At 38.1% G+C, this 12,449-nt stretch overlaps 1 protein-coding gene across 1 annotated transcript in view; it reads right to left on the bottom strand.

Moving 5' to 3' along the window:
* Positions 1–7,188: 7,188 nt before the first annotated feature.
* The window catches only part of CDS1 (CDP-diacylglycerol synthase 1), a 38,204-nt gene continuing 32,943 nt past the window's right edge, over positions 7,189–12,449 (bottom strand). Inside the window, exons 11-13 of the mRNA XM_077814753.1 lie at positions 10,815–10,934; positions 9,491–9,594; positions 7,189–7,564 (exon numbers count right to left, since the gene is read on the bottom strand). Coding sequence (XP_077670879.1) covers positions 7,435–7,564; positions 9,491–9,594; positions 10,815–10,934 — 354 coding nt within the window. The 3' untranslated portion in view covers positions 7,189–7,434. The remainder of the gene's footprint in view (positions 7,565–9,490; positions 9,595–10,814; positions 10,935–12,449) is intronic.

Genomic DNA, 12,449 nt, shown 5'->3' with positions numbered 1-12,449 from the left:
ATCTTACAAATTAACATCGGGAATTTCCCCTGCCAGTAACAGTTTGAGCTCATTTGTAAAGACAAAATCAAGGTTGGTGAAACATAAGTTTTTGTTTTTCCTTTCTATTAGTCACATGCTATCCCTTAAAACGTGCTTGCAGGATTAAGTGTTCCAATATTGCCAGATAGCTGGCTGACTTCAACACACATGCACTGATGCCAGAACTGGTACAGTGAGTGATTGATCTGGGAGAGAAATAGAAATTGTCTTACTGGTAATGGTATCTCCCCCACTTCTGGCCCCTCCTTGAGCTGCAGCTTTGGAAATGTATCAGAGTTTTGGCCACAGCCCCTCTGCTCCTGCTTGCCACCAGAGAAGTTATTCCAAACCTATAAAACTTGCGTATCATGAACAACAAATATTTTATAGAAAACTTTGTACATTAGACTAAGATAGATGGTAACAATCCCACTTCAAATATCTGACCTTTGACTCATGAGCCACTTAGGATGGGTAGAACTGTGGAAGTTACCAGTAGAAATGTTCCATTCTGCAGCCCAGCATCTCCAACAATTCTGGACCTCTGGGAAGCAGCTGCCAATGAACAGACGTAGGGAGGATTATGAAGAAGAAAATTTTTGTAGGAAGTTTAAGTATCCCCACTCTGCTTGCTCAAAAAATATTTCTGGGCCAGCACATAGGCTTCCAGTGTTTCATGAAGGTGTTGGCAGCTTTGCAAATTCCCACCCATGAGGTTGCTGCAAAAATCTAGATACACACTCCCTTCTCCATTAAGTGCCCTCAGGAGAGAACAGACTGGCCTTCAGACAGAAGTCCTTCTTTTGCCCTTGGTGAATGGTGTTAGCGGCATAAGCAATTTTTAATAATACTTTGCCAGGGATTCTGTTTATATATTAAACTGGTCAAATTTTGGAAGTACTTCCAAGTCGTCATTCACACACATGAACATCTTTGGGTCTGGCCAGGCTGAATTTATTTCATCACTACCTCCTTCTGCCACTCACATTCCACAGCCAAATCACCTGGCAAGGGGCCTCATGAGTTTTATGGAGACAATGTAAACTTGACATTATTCCTGAACTTGAGGAAGAGGTCTGTGTAAGCTTGTTTCTCTCACCAACAGAAGCTGGTCCAATAAAATGTATTCTCTCACCCAACTTTTTCTATATAGTCAGTTGCCCCTGTCTGAGTGCAATTAAAGAAAATATGATTATAAAACCATGAGTTCTCATGGGGACTCAAAGATGAATGTTAATCTAAAATTTTTTTAACTTGAACTGACTACCTTTCAAGTTGGTGCACCTTTAAAAATTCCTTTTAGAATCATAGAATATCAAGGTTGGAAGGGACCTCAGGAGGTCATCTAGTGCCACCCCCTGCTGAAAGCAGGACCAATCCTCAACTAAATCATCCCAGCTCCCTAATCAATTTTGTTGCCCTCCACCGGACTCTTTCCACATCCTTGTGGTACTCCAGATGAGGCCTCACCAGTGCCGAATAGAGGGGAATGATCACATCCCTCAATCTGCTGGCCATGGTCCTGCTCCTACTCATACAGCCCAAAATGCCGTTAGCCTTCTTGGCAACAAGGGCACACTGTTGACTCATATCCAGCTTCTCGTCCACTGTAACCCCTAGGTCCTTTTCTGAAGAACTGCTTAATCCTGTCTTAACTTGAGATTGAAGGTTTTTAGAATCCAGTCAAAACCAAAGTCAGTCAAGCTCCAGCAGCTATTGGAACATTTTTTTAAGTTTATGTTTGTGGAGTGTTAACATCTATAAAAATGAAAAAAACAATGTGCACTGGTTTGCTAGCTATACACTTAACACATAAGATTAGCAATGCAGCATCCATGGGTCTCATCTGAAATTGCAACAAAGTTCACAGTCAGAAAGGAGGACACATTTGATACAGGAGGGAGATTAAACTGAGAGGCTTGAGGCTATCTAGTATCAATTTTACATAGAAAAGATAGATGTGGGTGAAGTTATTTAAAAAACCCAAATTTTAGCAGATTACAGTAAAAGCTGGACAAAAGATTTGTCCATCACAAGGTTTTGTTTAATCCTAATTCAATTAACTGGCAAATATCACCCTATTTCACCTAAGAAACGCACACAAAATATGCTACTGCCAGCAAGCTAACTTGTTACTAAACCAGTATTTTTGAAAGTAACTCCTCTGGTCAATCACGAAGAATGCACACAACTTCCACGTGTTCAGTAGTGAGTCAGACAGTTGGCTCAAGGGCAAACCCTATTTGGGAAAACACATTCCTTGTTACTCACACAAGAGAAGTTACTTACATACCCAATTTCATAAGGTACAGCAAGTGCCTGACCAAACACAATTTTGAATCCCTTCATCTTGCTACATTGTTGCAGAAATCCACTTTACTTTTTTTCTTTTAAAAATACATTTTGTGTCTAATAAATTACAGCCCAAATCATTACTCCTCCATACACTGAAAAATGACTCAGTGGTAGTTCCCTCTGTCTTCTCCCATTCCACCGGAAGACAGTAGGGACAACTGGCATCCTGGATTCCCTCTTTGTTGAAAGCAAGGAGGCAAAAAATTTGAGAATACTCTCCCTATATGAGGCCCAGTCATTCCCTTCCCTTTTCAGTTGACTATTTCCAAAGCAGAGGGAGGCCAAGACAGTGGCTCCCACCCTCAGAAGAGAAGCAAGGTGTAGGAAGGAAGACTATAACAAAGAATTACTGGTAAGTAATTCTGCACTTGTCATATACATCCCTTTTCTCCTATACTGTGAAAAAACAGTAGGGAGAAGTGGCAGTTGCAGCAAATAATGCCATAGGTGAAGGCTTACCTTAATATGCATCCTGTAGTGCCCTGCAAGCAAGAGATGTCCTGTGAAGATAGACTGTTCAGCTGGTAGTGCTTGAGCGTATGTGAGGAAGACCACATGGCAGGCCAGTCTTAACCACTTCAACAGATGCTTCCATCCTCACTGGCCAGGAAGTAGTTGCCACTATAAGAATGCCCTCCCTGGCCCCGCCACCAAAAAAAAAAAAAAATTCAAGGGACCAGGTTAATTAGCCTGAACACAAGTTAGACAGATACATACGTTATTTCATCCAATTACAGAAGCCAAAGAAGCTGTTTTTCCCCATGTGATGACCATCAGAATAGAAAGCGCTGCTTAATTTGGACAGACTTTGCAACTCACTGAAAGAATGCAGCCTTCAAAGAACGCAGTTGTCATGTCAGCAGCCTGACTGGGTTAGATGGGCTACAGAGCAACAGGCTGGCTGAGGTAAAACAGACTCCAGAGGACTGAGTACCTCTCCCAGACCTGAAGAAGAGCTCTGTGTAGCTTGAAACTTGTCTCTCTCACCAACAGAAGTTGGTCCAATAAAAGATATTACCTCACCCATCTTGTGCCTCTCATCCTGGGACCAACATGGCTACAACACTGCATACAATTGTTCCTTCTCTCTTTACATAGACTAGGAGAAAAGGGAGATATGGGCTTTTCACTGCAAAGTTCAGCCAGGAGCATATTCCTCCCTCCCAGTGCATAGCAGCAGCACTTGGTATTTGTTTGGGCCACACTTGTTTTTGCATTATAGCTGAGCAGTTCAGAGAGACTTTGTGACCAGCTGGCAGTGCCAATTCTGAGAGTAGAGATTGTTAGAAGTGGGGAGAATCAGGAACACTGGAAGCAGAGCACAAAGGATGTTCTCATCAAGTGCCAACAGAAACTTCCTCCAAATGTCTCATTACAGTGCTGTAGAGCCCAAAAGGGAAACATATTTGCACTGCAGTTATTTGTTCTTGCAGTAAAAAAGTGCATTGTCTATCATTTTCATCAGCCATGAATGGCTGCAACAGCACTGTAGGACCATTTATCATCGGCAAGACTATATCAGAAACATTTTATTTTCAAGTGTGGAAGTTACACTGCATATTACATTCTTACACCACTTTTTCTTAATTGTATAAATTATTGCTCAGGATCACAAGATTACCATCAGCAAGAAATCATCCCACTCTTAGCATACTTTATGTCCCTCACGAGCAAGGTGCTGGCCAGGGACTTAGTGTGTGTGTGTGTGGGGCGGGCAGTCAGTCCCCGGAGCAAGGGGCCAGCTCGGGGCAATGGGGCACGGCGCGGGGGTGGTCAGTCCCCAGAGTGAGGGGTCAGCCGAGGGGAATGGAGCACGGCAGGGTCAGGATCCCTACCTCTCTGCTGGAGCTGCGATGGGAGCCACTTCCTTCTTCCTTTGCTCTTCTCTTCCCGCCCTCTGGTGGCGGCTTGGGTTACTATGCGTGACCGGACACTGTCAAGTCCCTCCACAGCTGATGCCTCCCTCCCCACCCAGAGGTATGCAATTAACGCGTTAATTTTGTTTTCAGTTAATTGCAGGCATTAATTGACAGCCCTACTTTTAACAACAGACAGGTGCATTTTTAAGAGATCATCAGCCCACAATGTGTTTGCTATAGAGAAAAAAAAAAAAATGACAAAGGTCAGATCATAGAAGATTTCTGTCCCAGCTTTATTTTCCCAATCGTAGCTTTAATAAAAGATTGAAACAATTAAAACACACATAATATGATAATACCATTTACAGTATATACATTGTTTCTATATTTGTTTTTCTGAACAAGATAATTACAACGGCCTTGCCCAACAGAACTGCAAAATGACAAGAAATCATTGGTGTAAAATTTAGACTTTTCAATTCAAGCTGTATGACTATATTTATGGAACTAATACATAAGAAACGTGAGGGTAGGCGGGGGGGAGCATTGAACAGTGAGAGGAAATATTTCTGGCATTTCACAAATGAAAAATTAAGGACCTAATCCTGCAAAGACTTACATCAGGGCCTACCAGAGTAAGCGATAACAAATTTACAACAATAGAGTAAGTGGTTAACCATTAATGCTTCTGAAAATGATTTTTTGTTGTAACTTTGTCCTTTTTACAATGAAAATAAAGATCCATCAACTTCAAATGATTCACCGTACTCAATGCTACAATATATTCAACTTAATTACATCATATAAAAATTACACTAAAAGGAGTTCAAACATTTTATTTATGTTAAAATTAAATATAATCTCATACCTAAAGGATAAATTTACACCCAACTCTAGTAAGGCTGTGTGTCTTATTGGAAGAATCTACCAAAATATCGTTACCTAACTAAAGCCTTATTTCAGTGTTTATAGATGATTTTTCTTCACCCTTTCCTGCTTCAACAAACGCTACCTCCTTTCAATATTTTTTAGAACTGCTTACTAGCATCTTTCCATAGCTCATAATTTTGGCTGTGCTATCTGTTAACCTTCAGGTTGTGTTGTGTTTTCAAGTTAAAGAGTCCTATATGTGCTTAGTTTCAGTATTATTATTATTATTATTATTTATTAAAAACAAACATTAAATTGGGAGTCAGGAAGCACAGCTAATCACTACTGGAAGACAATTTGCTAGCATTATAATTTTAAAGCTGATTTCTTGCTCTATAAGATTTTTTTTTTGACAGAAGTACCGTACTTTTACAGTAGAATATAAAAATGTAATACTAACTTGTTCCCTCAGCTATTTAGTGTTTACATTACCACTGATTGGAAACTTTATTTTGGAATTAGAACAAACATCTCTCTTTTATAACAGTATATAAGACTATTTTACTATTTACAGATTATATACAGATTACCCTGGCCTAAATGCAATTAGTATATAATCCTGAAACAGAATATACAGTGGTCTCAGATTCTATTCTAATGTAAACAAAAAATTTGAATTCTACAAGCATAAAGCTTGTTAACATCTCTATCTGCTTTCTACATTGTTTTTTCAAGTAGCACCAAGCTATTTTCATCTTTAACCCCTCACAAAATAATACAGTCAGAGTGCACTCAGAGTGCAGAAGCCTATTTACATTAGGATTGGGGGAATTAAATTTTATCAAGTTAGAGTCTCTAGTACACCAAAAGAAACTTTTTGGCATTCATGTGCTTTTGTACATTATGAGAACAAAATAATTTCCATTTGTTTAAAAAAAAAAACATTATTTTCATTTCCACTAAGATTTTATTACATGATAAAAAGAATATTATCTAAAATGGAATTAGAAAATAGCTAACTTTAACCATTTTACAGTGTCAACTGTTTTCACACATACATACTTAATTAAGTCTACTGAAAGAGCAGCTGTCTATAAAGTATATATATTTCTCAGCTGAATCCTTACATTGTTACCCAAACTTACTTGAGAAGCTAGAGTTACTCAACTGTTGATAACAGATGGCAGAAGAACCATTCACCATCTCCACCTGGAACTTTGGGCATGTGGTCAGTCAGATAACAGTGACTGCTTTCAGGGGAATAATAATAATAAAAATATTAAGTAAGCAAGCACTTATAGTGCACTTTTCATCCAAGAGTCTCGAAGTGCTTTATAAAGGAGGGAAATATCACCATTTTACAGATGAAAAAAACCTGAGGCACAAGGAATAAGGCTAGAATGAGCTCATATCAGAGAGTGACCAATCATTGGGATGTGAATCTAGGATTGTTGATGTCCATTTGCTGGACTGGAGAACCCTATCTGTTGGTTAATCTCCACTCTAGCTCTGGCTGCATGAATGTGGTTTTGTAATCCAGAAGGATTCTTCCAGAAGAGGAGACTACTGCCAGGGCACCTCAACAGTAAAGGTGACTTTATCTTGCAATGACCCACTGATTTCATTAGAGAATTTTTTTCAAAGCCATTAACTAGAAACTTTGCTAACCTTAGTCATTTGCAGTAAAACAGTAATGGTACAAATCCAGCAGTAACCCTGATATATTTGATTCTAAATTCCAGCCTCAATTTTCTGAGCAACTCTCAAGGCAGACTGTTTTCTGGCAAGTGATGTAATCAGTTGCACAGTAGATAAAACAGCATCTCTTTACTGCAGTTTGGTTATTCTTCAATAACCATTTGAGACGAAATATGACGGAATTATTGCTAAGATATATAGTACTATAAAACTTGCATTAAAAGCAACAACTGTACTGATGATACATTAAAAGTTGCTTTAAAAATTGCACAGTGCTAGTACAATCTTAACATTTCCTCAGTTTAGTTATTGTGATATAAAACTGCTGAAAAGGAATAGTTATTTTAAAAACTATTTAACCTGTCAGGCTGGATACCGAAGGAGAGCTCACACCATCAACTTCAGAAACTAAAATACACGTTAAATAAACAGTTATTTTACAAGCAAACTTAAATTTTATATGTGTCTTATTAAATGTTCACAGTAGTTTCAGGAAAGAAACATTTATGTCTTCAAAACTACTATCTACTTCTTGTTCAACCACTATTACTATGCAAAGTTGTAACTTGTTTTTTTCAGTGCTTTTCTGGTAGGTTTTTGGGCTTTTTTTGTAGTGCACCATTCAGTCCAACTATCCTCTCAGTGATGGCTGAAGGATCCCTTTTTCAATTAGATGAGATTTCAGGATTTTGTATACATTTAGTTGCTGTTCTGGCTGAAGTACCAATAGTTGTTGCAGTAATTTGCTGGGATTTGGACCCCTGTCAACGAAATTTAAGGGAAAAAAAATTTTATTCAATAAAAGCTCTAAACCTACCATACAAAAGTGACATCTTTCGTTTTTCTCCCTACTGTATAAATGCAATGCCCACTTTTTGAGAGAGAGAGAGAGAGAGAGAGAGAGAGAGACACACAGACAGACAGACACACACACACTGATTTTTCTAGTGTAATGATCTCTCCAGAACGTATGTGTTGTATGGTGAGCATAATTAAAATCTGCTTTCTCTGACTGTATCTGTTGTACAAAATGTAATAAGATGTCTTAACTGGGTAAGCCACAAATGTAATATGCATAAAGGCTGCTGCTAGTCACGGTGAGAATGTGACCAATTCCAAAATCGCTTGCTTTGACTCTCTCACCCTATGTACCTTCCAGGATATTCATGCAAACAAGCTGCATGCCAAAGAATGAGCCAAGTGATGTGAGATGAGTGTCCAAGTGATGCCTGTTGCATGTCTTTTGACCACCGGGAAAGGATCTTGAAACAAGAAATCCAAGGGTAGAGAGGACCTTTCTGCTGCAAGTCTCAGCCTTAACATGTTACAAAAACCTCAAATGGCGTTTTGTACATCAATTATAGGAAAACAGACATTTTTGATTATGGCCCTCCCATAGGTGTTTGGTAGGGCATGTCTCTTATGACATTTTCCTAAACATACAGTTAGATCATGTTTCAGTGACCAAAAAACAATCACAATTATAGCTGGCTATGCTTGTTGATTGCTGACATGATTATCAAGATGTTCCTTTTTCACAAGCATAATTCTCAGCAGTTAAAAATTGGCAGAAAAAAGCATTTTCCATGGTGTAATGCCTGACCCTTTGTAACAAAACCTGAAGCCTCCTTTCTCATTACTTGCCACTGGGATTAAGTTCTTGCTAGAGAGGGGTCACTTTTTGCAGACCATTTTGACAAAGCCATTTTCTGCTCTGTACCTGTTGTTGGATAAGCTGTATACTACCCAAATAAATGGGACCTAGCCTTGGCATGGTAGAGGACCAATACGTTCATAAAGTTTCCTTAACAGGACACTTTCCAATTCTAGAATATAAAATAGACAATCAATCCATAAATTTTCAGGAAATCTCAAGTGTATTTTAAAATATTTTAAATGTATTTATGACAAAGGGTGACAAACATGTATCAGCCACCTTTCGTTAAGTCCACATATTTGCATATTCTTAACGTATAAACAAATACCCAATGTACACATGCATATTGGATATTGTGAGCATAAGTGAGATGCATACAACTAGACACCCCTGAATTTGAAAGTCTGTCCCCAAGCATCTTAAAAACTACAGTGAAAGAAGCTGCCATGTAATACAGTTGTCATTCTAAAAGCATCCCCTTCAAAATTGCCGTGGCCAAGAGATAATTTGGCAATGTTTCTAATAAGTGGGATGTTCTAACTAACAATATTTGAACAAAACAAAAAAAAAAAAAATCAGAACCAGGAAGTCGGAAGTCAGATAATTGAAAATGTAGAAGTTTGATAGTTTCTTCTATTTACCTGAAGCCTACAGGTTCTCCCCAAGCCACAGACACTATAAAGGGAATGACAGCAGAACTCCCACTGCTCCAATTACCACAAATAAACATCTGAATTTATAGGGGTTATTTCAGATTCATTTTCTTTATATTCAGTTGGGTACATACTCTTATTTTTTTGTTACCTAGCAGTAAAAGAGGATAACGTAGCCTGTTGCAAGACCTCTATAGAAGTTTCGTGAGATTTAGCAATGGCTCCAATATTCAAGAGATCCCTCTGATCAAATGTAACTGCATAAATTATGTTTAAAGCTAACCTTTACTGTACCAGCAGAACAGAACTACATGTAATGGAAGAAAGTTTGCTAGATCTCTATATTGACTATACACATTTATATATGCAAAAAATACCTTATGAAACTGGTGATATACACATGAACAAAAGTAGCCATCAAGTACTGACAATCAAAGCGATCCATTATTCCGCCATGGCCAGGAATAGTGTCTGCAAAATCCTTTAAGGAAAAAAATGCAGTAGTATAAATATTCACGTACAATACCTCACTAATCTATTGTTTGTATTACAGCAGTGCCTAATTGAAATACGGGCCCCATCATGCTGTACCAACTGAACCAACATGTTACCAACACTGTACCAACACATAGCGACAGTCTCTGTCCTCAAGAATTTACCATCCAAACAGGCAAGACAGACAAAGGGCAGGAGGAAGAGGAGGGGAACAAAGAGATGAAGTGACTTGCCCAAGTTCACGCAAGAGGTCAGTGCCGGAACTGGGAACAAATTAAGCACTGAACTGCTAGACCAGGACCATCTACCTCTACACATTGTCCTATTTTGTGCCACGCCTTCTAATCTTTAAGTATCATCTTCTAGCATCTTATCTGAATAGGTTCAAATACCTCCCACAGTTAAATACTTCTATCCCCTTTTTCTACGAGGGTGGCAGCTGCTGAAGCATTTATTTAGCATAAAACATCTTTTCACAGGGTGCTCCCTGAATGTTAAAATAGAAAAGGCACCCTGAGATCCAAGGGTCCATACTCCTGTTTATTTTACTTCAGCTTTGCAAATCCCCCGTATGTTGCATTGATTTCCAAATATCCTTAATTAAAAAGAATGTTGTGTCTTTATAAATCCATTGAATATAAGCAATCACTCTCTGTATAAGCATTGTATTCAAAACACTAATTTTAATTTTACAAAAGAAAATCTGAAATGGAAGCAGTGCTCAAAAGGGCATGCAAACTTTATTGGAGATATAATCTAGCAAATGATATATTCTAGCAAATTGTCAGCAGGTATTCATGTATACTACCATCAATATAAATACTTATGTATAACACAATTTCTTACCTCATTATATAAACAAGTATAAAGAGGTAACTCGCAAAAGGTAAACAGATACCAAAATGTGCGTACAATAAAACCAGAAAGTGTTAAGATTTGCCAAAAAGGAAATCACTGTGCATCTTGATAACATATGAAGTTTAAGAACATTATTTGCCAACGCATATTCTGTACCATATCTCTGATTAAGAAGAATACTGATTCAGAGACTAATGGTAGCTTTTTATCTATCACATCATCTTGGTTTAGTAGAAAACAAGTGTGTCTAGATCATTATAATCTAAAGTCATCTAATTAAAATTCTAGGAACTGGCTCTATCAAAGTCTTCATAGGTTTTTTTAAAATCTACAAAAATCTGTACATACCTTGATTTTGAAAGCCCTTTTGAATCCACTAGCAAAAAAGCCTCCAAATGGCCCAATTAAAGATGCAAATGTTGACAAAGCAATGCTGTGTATCTGGAATGGGTACATATTGATTGTTTCCTGCAAGAAAACAACTATTAGCAATAGTATACATCAATTAAAATTATTTACAATCATTCCAGATACTCAAGGCCAAACTCAACATAACATTTAGAGGCCTTAAAAATAAAATATATAAAAGCTTTAAAATTATTTTACTAACAGAGAAAATACATTTTGTTTCAAAGCCAACATGATTCACAGAAAATTTCCGACTTTTCTATTATAAAAAGGTACTTGCCCTCATTGCATAGGGAAAAAATAGACATGTTATATAACACACCAATACATATTTTATCTAATGTGAAAAGAATTCCCTGGTCAGTAGTACTGAAGTATTTTAATATTTATCTTAGACATAACAAGGGATTTGTCAAATATAACATTTCCCCTTCCCTACCCAGTTCCACAGATTCTTTAAACTGACTTGTATCTCCGTTTATCAGAAAGAAAGAAATGTATGGTTAATCATCCTAGTATATAAGATGCAGCTCCAATACCTTCTCAATCTCAGCTCTTTCCAGTTTCCCTATTTCCTAATGTCTCTTCCTCTTACAGGAAAGGAAAAAAAGATCTTGCCCACTAGTCCTCAAACTTTTGGAAAGAGTAACTCTGGCCAGTGTGTGAAAGCCCTCTAGTAACGAGAGTCTCCCTTTCAGGTAACTATCTATCATATTTATGCCTCTCAAATGCTTTGCTGGTGACAGTATGGCAGACTCATGCAACAATCATTCCAGCATTCCAACAATGCAGGAAGGGAATAATTACCTCCTTAACCTCCAGGTCCCAGAAGCAGCCATGTACTTTATGCCTTTTGATAGCTCAAGAAAAATTACAAAGCAGCTACTGCAGGAACTCTCCTAGCTGGTGCGATTTCCACTCTCACCTGCCATGAATTCTATAGAGAATGGAAAGGTTTTCCTCCCTCTTATATTTTGCACTCAAACTTGTTATATTGTACTCATTTAGTTGATTGATGCGCACTTTTTTAAACTAAGCTTCTGGTCTGTTAGCTACGTCAGAGAGGAATGTTTTTCTATCAGCAGACATTCCTAGTCTACATGCTTCCATTCTTACCTCAAGATTAAGAGACTGCTGTGATATTCTGTAGCAACTTAATATCCTAAATGTGCCTCTCTCCTGCAGTCCCCGATGATCACACTGAGTCATGGCACCAAGTCCTTCAGAGAAGAGAGCTCTTGATGACCTATTTAAATACCAGAGAATTCCTGACCTCCTAATCTGTGTCTATATGGACTATGGCCTACAATTCCTAAATTTTATATTCCCAGTTTGCATCACAGCCACCAGTCTCTTGGTTTGGGGGCTCACAGGACACTGCTTCAACGCAGAGGGTTTTGGTCAGGACAAAACAATATCTAAGCATCAACCTGAGTGAATGACAGGAAGTTCTTTAGATTTTGACTCTTTTGGAAGTCCATTCTGTTGCAGAAGTATGTAATTAACAACTGTGATAGTATTTGTGTTAAGTATTAATAATCAGGAAAACACCAACAGTAGTGAGAGATCATCCAG

The sequence above is a fragment of the Eretmochelys imbricata genome, chromosome 4, assembly GCF_965152235.1.
Source record: "Eretmochelys imbricata isolate rEreImb1 chromosome 4, rEreImb1.hap1, whole genome shotgun sequence".
NCBI lineage: Eukaryota > Metazoa > Chordata > Testudines > Cheloniidae > Eretmochelys > Eretmochelys imbricata.
This window is presented reverse-complemented; position numbering and strand designations above follow the sequence as displayed.